Source organism: Cygnus olor, chromosome 11, assembly GCF_009769625.2.
Source record: "Cygnus olor isolate bCygOlo1 chromosome 11, bCygOlo1.pri.v2, whole genome shotgun sequence".
Taxonomy (NCBI): domain Eukaryota; kingdom Metazoa; phylum Chordata; class Aves; order Anseriformes; family Anatidae; genus Cygnus; species Cygnus olor.
In genome coordinates, this window is record NC_049179.1 from 11378910 (window position 1) to 11398130 (window position 19221).

Here is a 19221-nt window from a genome sequence, read left to right on the forward strand (position 1 = left end):
GAATGAATATATTTGATATGTGATCTTTGAGGCATTTTTAGAATCCTGTGATACTGTTTGTATTAAAATTGAACAGGTTTTTAACTATTCTAGCCTCTTCTGCTCATATACTGGAGCCTCCAGTAGCACCGAGTCACGCTAATTGAGTACTTAAATGGGAAAGAAAACTCCTATGTACTGTCCCTCTTTAAAGAGAGGATAGTTGCCTTATGATACTTTAATTTGGCATTGGAAGCTGTCTTGCATAACTTGCGCAGAAAATCTCTCTTCCCACTCAACCAAGTCTGCAGGTGGAGGAGAAACCTAGCTGTTATGTTGGAGTCATGATTAACAGCATCTTAACTTGTCCTTCTATAACTTTCTTTTTCTATTGGAGCTTGGACTGTGAAATAACCAAATTGATCACTGAGTTAGGCTGAGAGAAAACTGAGACTTCCTTAGAGTTTGTTAGTAGTTTTAGAATAACTCATTAGAACATATGCTGTCAGTCAAGAATAAAGAGTGAATGTTAGAGTAGTTGTTATAGTTGATATTAATTTTTTTTGTTTACAATAAAGTGAATATATAGGTAAATCTGTGAACAGCTCTTCTGTTTAAAAGGTTAGCCACACCATAGAGTACTCAAAGAGAAACAACTTCTAACTCTAATTGGCCTTCCTGTTGCAAAGTTCAGTCTCAGCTGCTGTATGAAGTCTTGTACTTGCATACGTTGTGTACGTGCTGGCTCAGACTCTAACAGAGTTACAAAACCAAAGTAGATAGGAAGTGAATTTAAACTATATTGAGGTATCTTTGACTAGAATTTCACGAATTGCGTGTCAGCCAAGCCATAGTTGACTTTTTTTTTTAATTTGAATTGCAGCATGATTGGATCTTGCTGCCCAACCTTGGTAAGCCCTACCTGTTCCAGAAGTATCCTGCTTGCCAGCAGAGTATATAGATTACATTTATGTGCTGGAATATACTGTTTGTTTGTTTTTTTTTCTTTAAAGCTTGTCACATGGAAACCTATTGGCAAGCCCTACTGCACAATGACCTATCCAAATGTTTGACTCTTTGACTTTGAGAATAGGAACAAACTACTAAAACTAACCTTCATGTGCTTGTATATATTTTTCCTTAGATTTACGTGTTTTTTAAAAATTAGAGAAGCTAGGGAGAACAGATGTAGATGCAGTTAACAAGTTGGTTTTTGCACTGACTATCTCCAGTGCATTCTGTTGTTATAGTTGGTGCATTTGACACTTCTGAAAAACTGCACATCCCATGGGCTTGAAAATTGCGAGCAGAAGGAAGAAATTATCTTCTAAGGAAGTGAGTTACCATTGCTAGTTAACAGGTGCTTGCCTCCTTAGATGAGTTCAGTCTTATTTCCCCCTTTGTCAGCAGTTATATTCATGCTGTTCGAAGTTAAATTCTATCTGATATACACTGATTGTAGTTTGCTTTGTGGGAGACCAAGTCAGGCCTCAAAACTAATGATTCTTGATGAAGTCAGTTTGTTCCCCAAAGTATAGATTATTGAGATTATTAAGATTATCTTAAGTTTTGTTTACCTGAAAGTATTCCATCCAGCAGTACATATTGGGAGCCAAAGAGCTGGCAAGCAGCTTTGGAGGAAAAGACCTGGGGTCCTGCCAGATACCCCACTGACCATGTGTGGTGGTTTTACCGTGCTAGGCAAAGTGCCCTTGTGGCAAAGAAGGCCACCAGCATCCTTGGCTGCACTGACAGAGCACAGCCAACTGACCAAGGGAGGTGGTCCTTGGTCCTTCCCCTCTGCTTAACGCTGGTGAGACCACATCCACAGTGCTGGGCCGGGCTCCCCAGTACAGAGACGTGGACATAATGGGGTGAGTTCAGTCAAGGGCTCAGAGCACCCCTCAGATGAGGAGAGCTGGAATTGTTCAGCCTGGAGAACAGAAGGCTCAGGTGGGCCTTATCAATGTTTATAATTCCACGGGTGTGTGGAGCTGAATTGCAAAGAAAACAGAGCTTTTTTTTCCCCTATGAGGTTGGTCGAACACTGGAACAGTTGCCCGAAGGGGTTGTGGAGTCTGTCCTTGGGTATATTCAAAACCCAGCTGGACAGAGGCCTGGCATCCTGCTTGGAGCAGGGCAGGTGGACTAGGCAATCTGTAGAGGGGTCTTCCAGTTCTCACTGTTCAGTGATTTAGCAATTATTAAGATATTTTTTTCTGCTCATTTTCTAACCCAAATAATCTGTAACATTTTTTTCCCTTCATTAAAGAAGTCAAATTTTATCACCACAACTTGGGTTTGATTTTTCAACTGGAATTATTTAATTATTTTAAATTGTTGGATTTAAGTATATTTAAAAGTTGCCTTGGGATTTGTAATGCTTTCAGAAGCTAAAACACTGTTTTATTTTCAAATAGACAGTATAGCACGTTTATTTTACTGTGTGAATGATTTATCTTTTTTTTTTTTTTTTTGAGGAAAGAGGGAGGAGACCAACTCAGACTGGTATCCTTTTTGTCAGAAGTGATTGATCAAAGTTCAAGGTTTTGCATTCTTGACAGAGGTTGTTGATAGAGACTCAGGTATCTCTGGAATTCCTTTTATTTATAAAGAATGTGCAAGATCCTGTTTCCCTGAACACAGAGGGCATCAAATAGATGAGAAGAGTCTTTTACTTGCAGCTGAAAGACCTTTTAATCAAGACTGTATGTAGATCAAAGAGCTCCTTTTCAGTTTTTTCTTAGGAGTGTGCTCACAGGTATTCTGCTGTCAGGCTTTCTGTTCCCTCCCCTTGCTCACGCACATGCTCTCCTCCTTTCTTTCCTCTTCTTTTTTATTCAGGGCTATATCAGCACATTTTTGAAGTGTTTTCACATGTTACTTTTTGTTTTTGGACAATAACATGTGCCTCTGCTCCAATATGAAGTTTAGTGTTTATGAGGAAGCTTAACCTTTTGGACTCTGTTAAAACAAATGCAGCACTCATACCCAGCAGCTTAATCCACCCTGGAACAGTAATTTAAAACAATAGCTTCCTTCTCTTCATCCTTATCTGTGTTATTGTCCCCACTGACTCCTGGGGTTGCATTAATGTTGGTGCAGTAGCTTGGTTTAGATTTGAAAAACAAAAAATTAAGTTTTTTTACAGGTTTGTCAGAAGCTGAAGTGTGCTCATGCTGGCTCAATGACTTCTTCAGAAAGGTTACAGAATATATCAATTTCTGTATTGTACATGCTCAGGAATAAAAGGAAATACAATAGGTATTGGTACACTTAAAAATTCAATAGTGTCTCAAATTAAATTTAGAGCTTTGTTGTGAATGTATTCCTATCAAGGCTACAAGAAAACTGAGATCTTTTTAATTAATGTTACAAGTAGGTATTTCTCTGGTAGCTGATTTTAAAAATAAGTTTTAGCAGTAAATATAAATTATAGTAACAATGGAAAAAAAGAGCAAATGCATGCCTGTTTGTACTTTTTTTTCCCCTCTAAGAAATGGAATGACAAGCATCGCAGAATAATGGTGTAAGCTCTGGGCCCTGGAAAAGTGTGTTGAGCAACTCTGCACACTGGAGTCTGCCATTGGCACCTCGAAGAGGGTCACTGTCAAGTAAGAGTTCAAAGTTGGATGACTAAGGCCAGTCCTGTGTAGGCTCACCTAAAATTTTACCTTTTGATTATGAGTTAACTATCCCTAGATTTCAAAGAACACTAAGAAACAGTGCTCCGTAGGGATACCTGTGAACTTGTAAACATCCCCGATTTCTAAAATTCAATGAGCAGTTGGTTTGTCTGGCCATCCTGTTCTTGCAAAGCCATTTGTTTAGACTTGCATTATGCTGGCGTTGTGTGCTGCTGCTGTCCAGCCACATGGAGAAGCAGCACCTCTGGCTGTGGCTGCTGCTGCTGCTTTCCCCTTCTGGGTTGGGCAGCACAAGCATGGAAGGAGGTGCTGCACCTCTGCTTCTTGCACAGCTGGAGCATCTCTACACAAAGACTTATCTCACTGAATGTCCGCCATGCACCAGCTCAGCTGCTAACAAGTTAAAACTCAAGACAAGAATTTGAGAACCTGAAGATTGTATCAGAAACGATTTTTCATAGAGAAGCTTTGCAAATCCGATAGAAGTTATGGAGGGGGGGAGTGAGTTTACAAGAAGCAAAACTGACATAAACTTGCTTCAGTTATTTTTTTAAAGGCAGGCACTGATAAAATCTTTCAAAGGGTCAGCCATTATGGTGTAATTGTTCCCATACTGTTCCTGGCAGCTACTGATTTTACACATGTAAATAGAGGTGTTTGGAGGCACACCCTTGGCAGTTCTGTGCAAGACTTCAGCCTGTGTTGGTTAAACTCTGAGTGTATTCTGAGTGGTAAGTAATATATCCACAAATACAGGGTATGCCTGTATTATACTTGGGATGATGGGTTGGGTGATTTATCTTTCTTTACACTTCTGGAACGTGTATAAGGAAGAATTACTTGCTCAGAACTGCCGTATGTACTCAACCTTAATTAGCTAATCAGTGTGAATATGTCTTCCTATTAATATGGAAAATATTTAATGCAGATTTCTAAACTGGATAACCCACACCCTCATTTGCCCAATTTGGATGTGACAAGCCACAAAGCTGAACTTGAGTTACTGGTTCTGCACTCTGAGCTTGGAGTGGTAGGTCGTGGGGCCCTCTGCATTGCCATCAGAAAAACCACTCTGGAATCCTTTCCTAGTGTTGGTGATAATTTGCCAGTCCCAGAAAAAATGGGGAGGCCCTGTAAAAATAAATAGCCTCACATAGCTTTGCTTGCATCTGCATTGCAAAATAAATGGCTGACTTTGAAAGTGAAATGATGCTCTGGAGTTAACACACTAGATAAGTGGAAAACACCCTCATGCTTTTGTGATGGGTGGTCTCTTAAAATGTAAGGTGAACTGCACAGGTGGCTTTTGGATGATACCACATCAGAGCTCGTTACTCTCTAAAGACATGCTATCTCCACGCTCCTTATAATTACTCCCTTTGCACAGAAAGATCTCAACACTATTTTGCCAATTTTTAATACATGAGCAGTTCTGTCACTATGACTTAAATCATACATAAATTGCTTGTGAAATTGGAACCTAAATCAGTTACAGGGGATAATTTGTTTTTTGATTTTGTAAAAAGTTAATTTTGCATACTCATTTTTTTTCCAGATGCGTCCTGAAATTTTAGTAGATTTTATGACCTATTTCTTGAATGTATGCAGCTAAGGTACTTGTTCCTTTGAGGAAATACATATCTTCTCAGATGTAAAAGCTAACACGTTGTTCAAATTCATTACTTTTAAAACAGGATTTTAGGATCTTTGGTGTACTGCAAAAAGATTAATAAAACTGTGGAACCTCTTGAGAAGATGATGTGCAACTCTGGAGTATAACACATACCAACAAAGTGATTACAATTTCTAAACAGTTTTAAAACTGTGCAGTTACATGCTTTTAGAGTTTTATATTCTCTGTCTTCAATAGAAACAACCTTCCTTCTGTTAGGTTATATTTCCTAAGTCACATGATTAATAGCAATAACTTATTTCTCATTCATCCCATTTTGAAAGAACATGTTTTGAATCCCTGATAAGTTTGATGTTTGCAGTGTTATTTGGTGAATTATCTGAGAGGTATTGGGCAAAATGTTTTCACAAAAACATCAGTAACTCCGGTACTAGAAAACCCCTTCACAAATAACAGGGAGGACTTGCAGATCCCATTATTCTGGGTCATCGTACACTTTTTTTTGCCTTACTTGACAATCTTTAATGTTGATAAAGTAAGTGTCTTCATGCTTACAAAAGAGGAATGGTCAGAATATAAACTGGTGTGTTGTCACCTTAGCTATACATAGAGAGCTGGTTTACCTAGATGTATGAGAAACAGACAAACCTGGCGGGGGGGGGGGGGGGGGGGGGGAAGACTAAATATGGGTTTGGGGGATTCACCGTTGTTAAAGAAAAGTGAAACAATAATACTGCTTTTCTGCCATAGGTGACTTCAGTAAGGGGGAAAAACGTTTCTACACAGAATCTGTTTGACAGTGAGTAGGATATTAACTAGATCTCCTTATCAGTTGGCATTTGCATCTGATTTAACTATATGAATCCCAGTGCATATTTAAAAGAGCAGCTGCAGAGTAGTAGGTTGCATCTCTGGGAAACCTTATAGTGAGTCAAAAAAGAAAAGTCAAAACCAATTACTTTTATTTCATGGTTACTCATAGCATTCCTCTCTGTGAGAAAAAAAGTATTTTAATTTTTTTCTTTCTGTGCACAACTCAGTTCATCTACTTGAGGGTGAATGAATGAGCAGTCAAACAGCTTCTTCTGGCTACTGGATATTGCAATAGTGAGATACGGGTTTCCTTAAAGAATTTTTCTTATCCTTTAGCGCTTATTGCAGTGAGATCAAATTACAGCTGGTTTAATGCAAATTTTACTAGTTCTGGTGATGATTACTTAACAGATAATTGCTGAACATAAAGTGTCAGTGACAGATTGATACTTTGCTTTGAGGTATACAAAGTTGATACAGGAACCACATAGCAAAACCACATAGTTTTGTTTAAACCAGTTATATGTTATTTTAGATAACAGAAGATTGTTTCAGGTTAAATGTCTTTGAATACGATTAATTTGAAATAATGCTTCATTGTTGCCTTCTAATTCACAGCTGTCAGCTCTTCATTTGGAAGAGGATATTAGGGGGATTCTGAGCTGACTATTGGTGTGGTTGGAAGGTAACACTTAGGGTCACAAGTATATATCAAATATATATTCTATTGCTTAGCCCTCTGAGGTTGAGGTTCAGTGATGAAAACAAGATTGAACATCTGAATGTGCCATAATTCACTCCTTCTGGATGACTAACGCTGCTAGCTTAGGGTCAAAACACGTCATGTTCTGTATGATTGAACAACGTAATACAAGGATGTAAGGTGACTTCCTTATGCCATGTGCCATCAGTTCTAGGTCACAGAGATTTATTTCACTGTAGTGCTATGTCCTGCCCCCCTTCACAACGCTTTTTCTGAAGGCTGACACTCTTTCCCAGACAGTGAGGCAGAGAGGATGTTGATGACTCATTTTCCCTTTATTTTCTTCATGAGCTGTTCCAGTGAAACAATGTGCTGTCTCTCCATCTGAGCTTATCACAAGCACTGTAACTCTCAAACAATTTGATGTCAATCTCTTTTCAGTTTTGCAGGATCAACAGGAAAAAAGACATGGAAAATTCCTCACCTCAAGCGTGTTCTCCTAAAACAGCAGCTTGTACAAGAAAAGTCTCACATTGTGTCCAGGCTGGCCTCCAGCTACTTTTTCTGAATTTCCTTGCTCCTTCTAGCTCTTGAATTTACAAATATTAAACCTAGAGGCCAATGTGATAACCATGAAAAACAAGTCAGTATAGCCCAGTATGTCTGTAGAGAGGACCTAGTCATTAAAGAACTTGCTCATAAATTGCATTTGAGATACAAAGAGGTTTAGATTAATTAGGAAAAAAGAGGAAGGGAGGAAGCAGGATTGTGGCAGATTATCAGAAGAGCTTCACAGTGTTAGCTGAAGAACTCAGAAGTCCCCCGTTTTCTTTGCTTTCCTTTGGAAAGTTTTTGAACCACCTCCAGCAAATCTTGCTGGGCTTTCACTGCTGCTCCTGTTGCAGCTTGGTAAGGAGGACAAGCACTGGCACATGGGAATCTGGGTGGGAACAAGTGGCTGCAGATCAGCAGGCTTTGGATTTCTCCTCAAGTAAGAGTAAATTTAACCTGTTTTTGTGAAATTTTGTATTCAGAACTAATTTAAGTGTCCTGAATCATCCCTTGGAAACACCTAATTTTCCTACTCCAGGAAAATTAAGAGGCCTAGGAGCCTAATCTTCATACCTGTGTAAGATACCACAAATTCTTCTGAAGTTAACTAAAAGCAAGCATTAGGAACTCCCCTGCAGCAACACTGTAAGATGGAGCTGAATGCCTCTGGTTGTGAGGGTTTTCTCAAATTTGCGCCTATTGTTTGCAGCAAATGGGTTCTGCTGTTGGAATTTACTGCCAGACTTACCCTGTCAAATGGCTGATAATGCAAGGACATTTAATTTCTTTGTATCTTCAGTTTAGATTAATTTTATTATTATATATTAAAACTTGTATTTCATAGTATTTGGTTCATATCAGGTTAAATTTTGTTATTCAGTTTCATGTGTGTATGTGTAAAAAGTTTGGCACGGTTGCTGGTTGCTCCATTGTTGTTGATGTTGAATTGCATTGATAGGAATGTACCAGTAAGGGTGCATCCATCAAACAGACCACAAATAAAGCTGACAACAGCTGCCATCTAGCTTCCAGTTCTGCTGCTTTTGTTAATGCTTGGTTTGATTTAGGTCATCTTCCTCTAATCATTGGAGCTGGTCAAGTAAATCTGCAGGGTGCTGAAGCTCAGACTCTCAGCGACAGTTTCTGTCATGCTGAGGCTGACTGGTTTTGGGCTGTGAGCGTGGGCAGAGCTTGGTGACCCGTGAGGACAACCGACGGCTCAAGTGTGAGTGCAGGCTCGCACTTCTATCCCCTTAACCAACTGCTATGCAGAGTTAATGCTGACTTTTTGCCAGCAAGAGGAGATGAGCAAGGCCAGATTCAGCATAAAATCGCCACAGCACAGGCAAGTAAGTCCTAACACTGAAAATCCAAGTGCCATGGTATTTTAATCAAATTTGTGCCTTCTGCTTGAGCGTGTACAAAATGAACTCTCAGGTGAGGCTACGGTATTGTAGAAATGGTGTCAGGACCTTTGACCACTGTTTTAATCGTGAAAGGAAACAGCATTAAATAACTATGAATGTCCTAAATAAAGTTAATGGTGGTAAAAGGTAATATCAGACATTTATTTCAGAGAGAGATTTGTGTAGGAAATCTCTACTTTTCTATTTTTAGGGAACACAATTTGATCCATACTTAGTCGCTTTTTCTTCCCTTATTTTTTCTTCTAGTATACAAATTGTTGTGAAAGATAAATGATGAAATGTCTCCGGGGATTTTTATTTTTATTTTTATTTTTTTTTTGCTAGTGCCACTTCTTATCGAGTTTGCCAGTTACGTGTGGAGAGCCACTCCAGGCCGGTTCCTCACCCGGGCTGGGCCCGTGGGCGCAGCCCAGCCCGCCTCTTCCCGCCAAAAGGCGCTCTCCTCAGCCTGAGTCACAAAAGGTGTTCCAACACTTTGAAGTTTAAAAGACAGATTCTAACGCGGACAGGTTTGCATTTATTTATTTATTTAAAAATAAAATTTAAAAAGAGGCAAAGGCTTAAAAAGGTGCCGGGCTTTCCGGAGCAGCACTCCCCCCTTTGAAGCGTGCCTCCAGTCAGACTGGTTCGTCCCTAACGTGGCGCTGGCGATACCTCGCGAGCTGAGGTCCGGAAGCTCACGGCCCCCGCCGCCGTTCCGGCCCCCCCTTCCTTCAGCACACCGGGGCCGGCCGGGAAGGCTCAGGCGCCCCCTCCCGTCCCGTTCCGCCCCGAGGGCGGCCGTGAGCAGGGGCAGCGCCCCGGCGGCCCCCTCCTCCCGGGGGCGGTGCGCGCTGACGCGGCAGCGCCGCGGCGCTCCGCCGGCCGAGTCGCACAATTATGAGAAAGAGCCGCTGGGCCGAGGCCGCCGCCAGCGCTGGGTCCCGGTGCGGAGCCGAGGCAGCGTCGTCCCTCTCGCCCCGCTCTCCTCTCCGGCTCGGGAGCGTCGTCCTCGCCCGGCTCCTCTCCGCTCAGCCCCCCGCAGCCGCCGAGCTCAGCCCCGATAGATGGAGACAGGCCCCGCCACCGCCGACGCCGAACCACGAGCGGGAGCCGCCCGGCGCGAGGGGAGCCAGAGTCGGCGCCGAGACCCAGCCCGGCCCTGAGGAGAATGGTGAGGGTCCTGACCCAGCCCCAGCTCCCCGGCCCTCCCCCAGGGCTGTCACCTCCCGGCCTCGCCCTCCCCTCCGCGCCCGGCCGGGCCCTGCCCTCCCTCGGGGTCCCCCGGCCGCCGGGCCGAGGCTCCCGCCGCCGCCTCCGGGGCTCCTCGTGAGGTGCCCGCGGGGCGAGGCAGCGCCGCCCTGCTGCTGCCCTCAGCCCGGCCCGGCCTCCCCCCTCGCTCCTTCCTCCACACGGCCGGCACCGCGGCTGCCCTTTCCGCTGGGACACCGCCTTTCGTTCCTTGTCTCAGCGTTGTCTCAACCCTTCACAACGTTTTTGGCGAACGGAATCCGTATAGTAGACCTACCAGTCCTCAGGGGTGCAGCCATTCCTCCGTTTCAGTCTTCCCGACCATTTAATTTTTGAAATTTCTCCCCGTTGTCGTATACGGCGGGGAGTATAAACCATTACAAAGAAGCATATGAACCTCTGCAAAGTAAACGGTTTTAATTCCAGCTCTTTTCCTGGCTGCTAATCGGTTTTTTGTCCCTATAAGTTTATTTCTTAATTGAAAGATTAATTCTTTACAGAATTTAGAGTGAACCAGTGCGCAGAGTGCTTTCAAATCATTTTGAGAATCTCAGCATGGAGTGTAAAGCCATGGATTTCTACAGGCTGCTAGAACTTCTAGTCAGGCACTTTATTTAGCTTTACATAAAGTGATGTTTTGTTTTGTAGTGTATTGTTCAAAACCACATGGATTCACACCTACAAATAATATTTTTTTATTATATCTGTCAACTGTATAGAAATGTGGGCTTTTTCTAGAATCTGCAGATTGAAAACTCTTAGGAAGAAGCTGAAAGAGCAGCCTTCCATTTTTACTTGGAAGAATACTTGTTGTCTTCCACTTGATTGGTACTTGCTCTTCTCAGCAGAGGGATTTTTATTTTTGAGTTTGGTTCTGCTGTTGTGTTAGTGCTCACAACCTAGAAATGTACAGATCTGCCATAACAGATATCGTGTGGTATTTTGTAATTACTCTTTATTCAACTCAGGCACACAACCTGTTGTAGAACAATCTATGCAAGTCCATTTTACTAAATTTCCCTGCTGCTCCATGACATTTTGCAGTTTTTAAGAACTGCTGGATAGTGTCCAACATTAAATCAGGATTTTTTCTAAAGAGAGTTGTTCAGTGTGGTAGTCCTGAGAGTTCAGTCTTTTTTTTTTTTTTTTTTTTTAAATGTGTGTGGTGGTAAGTGTCTGCTAGATCATCCTTCATACCTTCTGGTATGATGCCATTCTTGACTTTGCTATTTAAAGTGGGGGAAAAACCTTTTGCACATGTGAAATGGTTTAGGCTGTTCTTGGACAATTTCTTCTGAAGTTTCCTGGTATTTTACTTTGATTTTTGTTTGTTTTCTTGGAAGGATAATTTTCACTTGCCATACAAATAGAAACATCTGAAGGTACATTGAAATGAAACCTTACATTTAACAGTTATCACTTATTTTAAAATATATTCTGTCAGATCATCCTCCAAGTTATCTGTTGGATAGAGGTACTCTATTGTGTCTTAACCTTCTTTTCATGTCCCTCAATGATTTTTGTAGCTATTGTCTTGCTGCCTTCACCTTTCTGAGTTATCATATCAGCCCTGCTTTCTCTGCTGTGCTGATGATCTGATGATAGACTTCAGCATCCAAACTCCTCTCCTTTTTTCATGGTTATCTTTACTGTTTGCTGTGCTTTCCCTTTCCTGGAAGTTATGCATTAAGCCTAGAACTTTTCCTGCTTCTCTTTTATGTCCCTCCATGAGATCCGTTTCTACTAATGGTTTGCTTCTTGTGGACAGTCATGGCAGCAGAGTATTTTCTAAACAAACCAATGTTGTTTTGAATTTACGTGACTTAGGCTGACACAGTTGGGTTTGACCATATTGGTTTGCCAATTTTACACCTGTAATGATGTAAATAAATCTCAAAGAAGATTTGTCGAAAGGTTTGTGTGAAGGGAAGGGAGATGCTTTTATGGTCTACAACTTATGTGCTTGACAGAATTTTGCATAGTAAGTTGACTTTTCTTTCCCAGAAAGACCCTGATTAGCCTAATTAGGAGCTTAATACCTGGTTATACTAGCAGTGACACTTCGAAACTTCTGATAATGTCAGCATCTTGTCAAAACAAGCCCAAAGTTCCAGACTTTAAAGGCTTGGGGTTGGATTTTGAAATTGTGGCTTGGCTCTGAAAAATCAAGAGAATGAAATTATATACTTAACCTGAAAAATGTATCTTTATCTTCTTTTTTTAACAGACATTTATTTCTTTTGGAATCTCTTTTCTTTTAACTGTGTCTACTTTGGCTGCAATAGTGTGTGCCATATTAATTTGCTGAAAGAGGTAACATAAGTTCTATTTTTTGTTCCACTTCTTGAAAGGAAAGCAGGCAGTAAAATAACGTGTATATTTTCCAGAATTGTTACCTTCGAGGTCATGTTTCTTGTTTCTAATCTGAATAATTCGTTCTCAGGGAGACTGAGGAGGTGAATTGCTTGACATTTTAAATAATTGATTTCCAAACCTCTCTTAAAAAAAAGGTTCAATTTCTATCATCTGATGAGTCAGTCCTTGATTGTCTCATTTGGTTTGTTAGACACCACTTTAGCTTTCTTGCATTTTTTCCCCCTAAGCAGTCAAAATATTCAGCATTGTGTAAACTTAGCAAATACTTATGCTAGGAGTTTTTAAACCATCAAGTAAAAGAGCTACTTGGTGCGTTTTTGCCTCACTGGTTGAAATTCCAGCTGGCTTTTCAGCAAATAGATTATTGAATAATCTCCTGCCACGTGTGTATTTGGATAAGACAGGTTTATGGTCAGTAAAGATAACGTCGTTTCTTACCTCCGATGCCGACAAGTAGTGGTGGCCCTTGACAAATGGATTTGTATGCTCCACAATTAGCCCAGAAACTAGTGGGTAGGACTGCCTGACCTGTGGACAAACTCTAAAGGAGTTTGTTACTTTCTTCATGTTCCCTGGCCCCACATTCTTTCTCCTCCATTGTATGCTCTGTGATCTTGTTACTCGGCTTTTTCCTGGTCGGTTGCTTTTGCAGTCTTTAAAGGAGCATGATTTTTATGCAGAATTTAGCAATTGCATTGTGCTGTTCATTTGCACTTAGGAGAGATCTTTGGACTTTTTCAATTGATTTTAGGGATAGGGGAAGAAGGGGAAAAATTACTTACTGAGCTTCATCCTTTAGCTAACATAACAGATTATATTAAGGTGGATTTTTTGTTTCTTCTTTTGCTAAACCAGTTGGAGAGCAGGGGAAGAGAAATAGCAGCTCTTTATTAGAGGATCCTGGAAATTGTCTTTTCTACTGACATCCAAATTTCAAACATTGGCAGAGAAAACGCTCTTGGTGTTTTGTCTTGAAGTTGTTTCTTCATTTAAGATTGTCTCTGTTTGGAAGCAACTATAGTACCATTGATCTTGTAATATTACTTTTTCTGAATTTGTGTGTTTAAGTAAAGGTGTGCTTTTTTAATAGCGTGACTGATCATCAGAAAGTAGTAACCAAGTCAGAGTAAATGTTACTCTCTTGATTAAAGGTCATTTTCCCTCTTCCCCTCTAATGAAAGTTAAAAGGGAAGAGTTCAGTTGGCTTAATTCCATCTTTTTTGCTCAGATAATTAGTGTGTGCAGGTAATGGTGTCATGTTAATAATATCATGATCCAACCTATCCTGACATTGATCTAACTAATCCTTGGATTCTGTTATTTTTATTACGCTAAGCTCAGCTCTTCTTTCACTTAAATTGTAGATGTATTTGCATTTAAAGCAATACAAAGTTTACCTGACAAAAGAACAAAAAAAAGTAATCCCCCCATACCTGTGTATCAGCTAACCTGGCTCACCATGGGATTAGGTGGGAATTGCTGTTGCTGTGCGGGACAAGAGGCAGGATGAGACCTCCTGGTAGCAGCCAGCGCCTCCTGGCACTTCAAACCTCGTGTCTGTCTCTCTATGGGGCCACAGCTCTGGCAGCGGCGTTCCGGAGACCGAGCTCCATCCCAGCTGTTGCACTGTCTGAGGATAGCATGTTTGTTTGAGGAATGGTAGGGTTGTGGGGTTGGTTTGTTTGTTTCTCAGCCTTCTTTACACCTATATTTTGACTAATGTGTAAAGTGGATGCAAGCTGTTTGAAGCAGGGGTGCAAGCTACTTTCTTTAATTACCAGCTTTGCTGGAGCCAAGGTGCTGCTCGAGTTTTTGTTTGTTTTCCCCAGCTGCTCTAATTCATGCACAGCAGCAGGGAGACACGGGTTGTCTAATAGCTGTTAGGCAAGCAGAGGACATTTCTTGCCCCTCTGTTCTTTCCAAGGATAGAGTAGTGTACTCCTGATGGGGTAATAAAATAGAAAATCAAGACAGAAACTGAACAGTAAGCGCTGTTCAGTTATCCATAACCGTATCCTTTTTTTGCTTCCCAAGACGTGGGGGGAGAAAGTGTTTTAAATGCATGGGAGATCCAGGTAGAACGCTAGCTGTGTTGCTGACTGTGGTGCTGATGTTTCCAAAAAGTTGTCATATTCAAGGACTAGAATATTTAAATGTGAAAAGTGCTTTGACAACATACAGTGTGAGGACATTGCAGGAAGAGTCTGTAAGACAAATGAAGTGGTTGATTGTCGAGGAGAGCGGAAAGTATGGTAACAAGGTGACAGCATGTTAGAACTGATTGCATCTATAAACCAAGTTAGGCATTTTCCCCCTTACCTAGAAGAAAATTCAGATGTTACTGAGGTGGTGGGTTTGAATTAAACCTTAATTCTGGGATTTTGTTAAATACTAAAATAATGCACATCATTTCCCTAAAAAATTGTTTCAGTAAAGTCAGATCAAAGTTATGGGTTATTTAACGTTATTAACAGTATTTATTTTGTTCAAATGCACATCATGTGTTTTGCAAAGGGTGATTTTGCAACTGACTAATATATACAAAGAGTATGGGTAGATGTATGCATGTACTTTGTCTACGTCTGAAAATTACACTTGTGAATTTTATCAATGTCTAGACTCACTGCTAACACGTATAATAGCAACTCAGGACTTCACACTTTGAAGCGAACTATAAAAGTAACAGACCTAGAAAAAATATACTCAGTGGCATGTTTGGTTTAGAGGGGAAATACGGAATCATTTTTGAAGCTCTTCCTCAAGAGCCATTTCTTATCTCTAAGCCAACACTGCTGCTTGTCTTCTTTTGAAGTTGTCTCCCTTCTTTTGAGAGTGACATTTGAACCTGATGTAGAACATGCTCAGATGCAGGATTAACAATTCTAAAATGTATTCTTAACAGTTCTTGGATGCATTTTCTGAAAGATCTGAACTCGGTTAAAACATGCTGGACAACTAAAAAAGAATCAACTATTTTGAACACTGAATTTTGGAAATGACAAAGGAACTCCCAGCTACCCTGCAGCTGCCGAGTGACATTGAAGCTCCTTTTAATCTCTTCCAACAGCTGGAAGAGTTCCCAGATATGTGACTTTGATGCATCCTTCATCACATGGGTTACCTCTTTTCTTGCTTTCTTGCTTGCTTTCCTTCCTCCCTGAAGGAAAGACACCTTGCACCTGAGCTTGTCTTGCAGCGGGGCGACCGGGGTCCTGATGGCAGCTGGCAGGGCCCCGGGGCTGCAGGTCCCTGAGCTCTGAGCGTCGTTGTTAACCCGGCGCTGGCGCCGCAGGCTGCGGAAGTCCTGGGTTGCAGAAACCCCTTGATGTGGCTGGCACTCGTGGATGTAAGCGTGTGTGTAAGGCAGGGGAAGCCTCTCTCTGGATTTGAGATCTTTGGAGCCGTTTCAAGGTCTGTGGCACCCTGGGCAGTGGTTACTACAATATATATTTTCTCTTGTGCACCAGTACATTCCTGACTGAGAATACTTTCTCAGTTACAGCTATAAATTTAAATTAATCTAATTCAGTCTTTCACCATAACATAACTCTGTAATCTTCAGGGTTTGGGAAAGCGTGGGTTACAGCTTAGTCAGTTGTAACACAATGGCTATTGCAATCGAATACTAGCCTTTGTTTCATGCATTGTTCCCACTTCTCTCTCTGTAGACAGGTGCTTATTTTCTTAATCTTATCTACTTGATTCTTCTCACCTTTGCTAAGAACAGAAACAGTGTTTTCACTTCATAGTCCACTGTGTTGGATGTCCGTGTTTGACAGTTCTTATCCTAATACCTGCCAAATTTTCCTCCTCCTAATCTTAATGCTGCAAAAATGCTAACCAATTTTTATGAAATGCAGACTTGACAAACTCAATTTTTAACATATAAACTTATGCCTTCTGTAAATGAATTTTTAGTTGCTCTGTTAGGAATGCTGTATTTCAGAAGCACTTATAGCCTAAAAATTTCTAGACTCAGGACACCTTTAGAAGTAGTACTAGTTAACAGTCCAGGTCTTCCCATGATTACTCACTTCGTTGACAGCTTATTTCCCAAGACTGACCTAGAGTACCCGAGGTGTGGATGTGTGTTATAGGGTAATAACCTCAGATATGAGCAGGGTTGATGTTCGAGACCATAACATCTTTAATAGCCACTCCCAGATCTGCCAAAAGTCATCTGAAAGGTGTGGTTGTAGCTCGGTCTAACCCCAGCTAAGCCTAGGCTGTCACCCTTGCACCCCTCCCTTTATGCTTCACTCCGCTCAGTCACTCAGCTGTTTCAGGGATCTGAATGAATAAAAATCTAATCTAATCACTTCCTTTTTTTTTTTTCCTTCTCCCTTTGAGGATTAATTGTTTTGCTGGTCATTTCCCTGAATCGGCTCTCCACGTGACTGCATAAATGCTAGTGTTGGTATGAGATAGTTGGATCATGTTCAGAGTCTTAGAAAAATGGGGCGTGACACCCCAAATTTGACATCAGCTGTGAATTTGCTGCAAAAGCTTGCTCTGAGATGCCTGAGAGTTGATCTGTGCCATCACATTAGTAAGTGTTCCGATTAGTCTGCGTGTCACTTACTCTTCATGAGTGTTTTCTAAATGTTACAGCCTTGTGTCCTGCCATGGATGGAGCTGTGCCATCGCGAGTCAGGTTCTGTAGCCTCTTCAAAATACAAACCAAATTGCACTGCAGACCTTGTCTAATTGTACTGTAGGCATGTGGTAGCTATGCTGGCATAGTTATGTATCTACATTCTGGTTTAGAGAGGACATTTTTCTTGACCTTGCTTTTTGAATGCATTCTACCAAATATAAGTTAAGTAACCTTTTTTCCCAGATCCACTGTGCTGTAGTTTTTCTTTGTGAACTGAGCCCCCATCGAGATGGGTATGACTCCTCTCATCAAATTATTTCTATTTGCAAATGATCCACTGCCGGTAACCTGTCTCACAAAACAAAATATTTCTAGATTTTTTTTTCTCCATGATCTTAACATGCTACTTATTTGTTTTTTAGGGCCATTCCCATCCCTGTTTAACTTTCTGAAGAAGTTGAACCAGTTCATTTGGGGTAGGAGAGAGTGGAGCTGTGTTCTGCTAATGTGTTCGATAAAGCTCAGCACAGGAGCCATGTGACCAAGTTCAAAGGCGGTCATGTTGATGTACCGCGTAATTAAAACTGCATGTCTAATTAGCTTTGTGTAGTAAGCTCAATCCAGTATAGTAGTTTGTGGCTAGAGCCAGTCTGAAAAAGCTCAGCTTCCTTTCAAAGCCTGTCCCAGTGACTCCTGTGATCATGCAAATGCCTAGTTGGGCATAACTTCAATCACCTGAGTAGGTCGTTATGTGCTTAAGTGAGACATGATTGGAGCCTAAAAATACCAGTTGTGTAATTGCAGAACTGTTAATCAACTTTCTCTTCAATTATAAAAATTAGTTAATCTACAAAAGTGGATGCAGTTAACGATGTTTTAAATTACAAAGTATTGCCAATTTGTCGTCGGTTCCCTGACTGCAGTGCTGTCCAAATGGAAGTTTCCAGAGTTCTGTTAAACAGCAAATTAAAAAGAAACGTAACTGAAAGCACTGGAAACCTTTCTGGCAGGGGGTGAGCCTCAGCCCAAAAAGCTTGTGATTTATCTTGGAGGAATTCCTGCTCATAGTAGTAATCTCATACTAGGGAGGGAGTAAATCACTGATACCAAAGCTGACAGATGTCCTAGACAACTTTCGAGGAACTTAGCCTTGTCTGGTGTTGTGATGCCTCTGGATGTACTAGTTGGAAGAGGCTTGTTCTTCCCAGTTTCACAAGCTGTAGTTTACTGACTCCTTCACCGTGCTGCTGACGGTGTTTGTGGGGTTATGCTGTGCACTGGTCCATGGGGCAGCCCTTTTGGCACGTACCTTGGCCTGTGTGAGAGGCACTAAGCAAAGTTGTGCAGCCTGGGACGGACATTAACCTCCTAAACTGGCCTTGTAGCCAGAGGCATTGAAAAGTGAAGTATCCCCTAACTAACCTTTGTCCTTTTAATTTGTTCCAACTTCAGAAATGCTTTTGATGAGGATTTATGCCTTTGCCTCATTGAGCAATTTGCCTGACTTTTTCTTTCTTTTGTAAAAATCTTATGCAGAAAAATCCTTTGAAGTTTTCAAGCTATAGGAAAAACAGTTTGTCTGCATGCAGTTTTCTTCATCGTTTCTACCTCTTTATGTAGAACCCGGGGACTCTTCACTGCTAAATTCTTTGTAATTGTTTATGCACTAATAGAACAATGTGGTGTTGTTAGGTTGGTTATATAGGGAAATAGGACAGAAAACACTAATCATTCTTGTCCTGGTTTCGGCCCGCAGCTAGTGTTACAGGTGACTGTTCTGCTGCTAACAAACGAGTCGTTGTTTGGATGCATCTATCTGGTTGTGCTTGCTGTTGTGTAGACTATGAGAAGAAGTGTTTGGTGTGAATATAATCATAGCACCTTGCTGGACTACAAGGTACAAAAAGCTGGGCTTCCTTCCTGGTGTAGGAAATACACAAGACAACTTGTGCCTTCAAGAAAAATCCTGTTTTTATTTGTAGAAAAATGTTTTCTGATCACATGCATACAGGCAATCTACAGGATACAGGTAGACTTTGCAGAGAGTGGGAGGATTATTCACAGAAGCTGATGAGGCTTTGAGTCTCCCTGGGCTTGCTGAGCAGAGACTGAGGGGGATTCAGAGCAGCTCTTTGCTTCTTTTTGCAGAGAGAACCTAGAAAAATTAACATTGCTAAGTTAAAGTTAGTCTTTTTGACTATTCTCTTGGGTGTCATTACTGGATTTTTCACAGTTTTTCTGACACATATAAAGAGCTTGTATGT

The 19221-nt window shown here is 41.2% G+C and overlaps 1 protein-coding gene across 3 annotated transcripts in view; it reads left to right on the plus strand.

The window, feature by feature from the left end:
* The first annotated feature begins 9584 nt into the window (after positions 1 to 9584).
* TRPM7 (transient receptor potential cation channel subfamily M member 7) overlaps positions 9585 to 19221 on the plus strand; it is a 55182-nt gene continuing 45545 nt past the window's right edge. For 2 of the 3 annotated variants that reach the window (XM_040569890.1, XM_040569891.1), the window contains exon 1: positions 9589 to 9907. In XM_040569890.1, coding sequence (XP_040425824.1) covers positions 9905 to 9907 — 3 coding nt within the window. In that variant the 5' untranslated portion in view covers positions 9589 to 9904. Of the gene's footprint in view, positions 9908 to 19221 lie in introns of all 3 variants that reach the window. The other variant, XM_040569889.1, reaches the window with a different exon arrangement.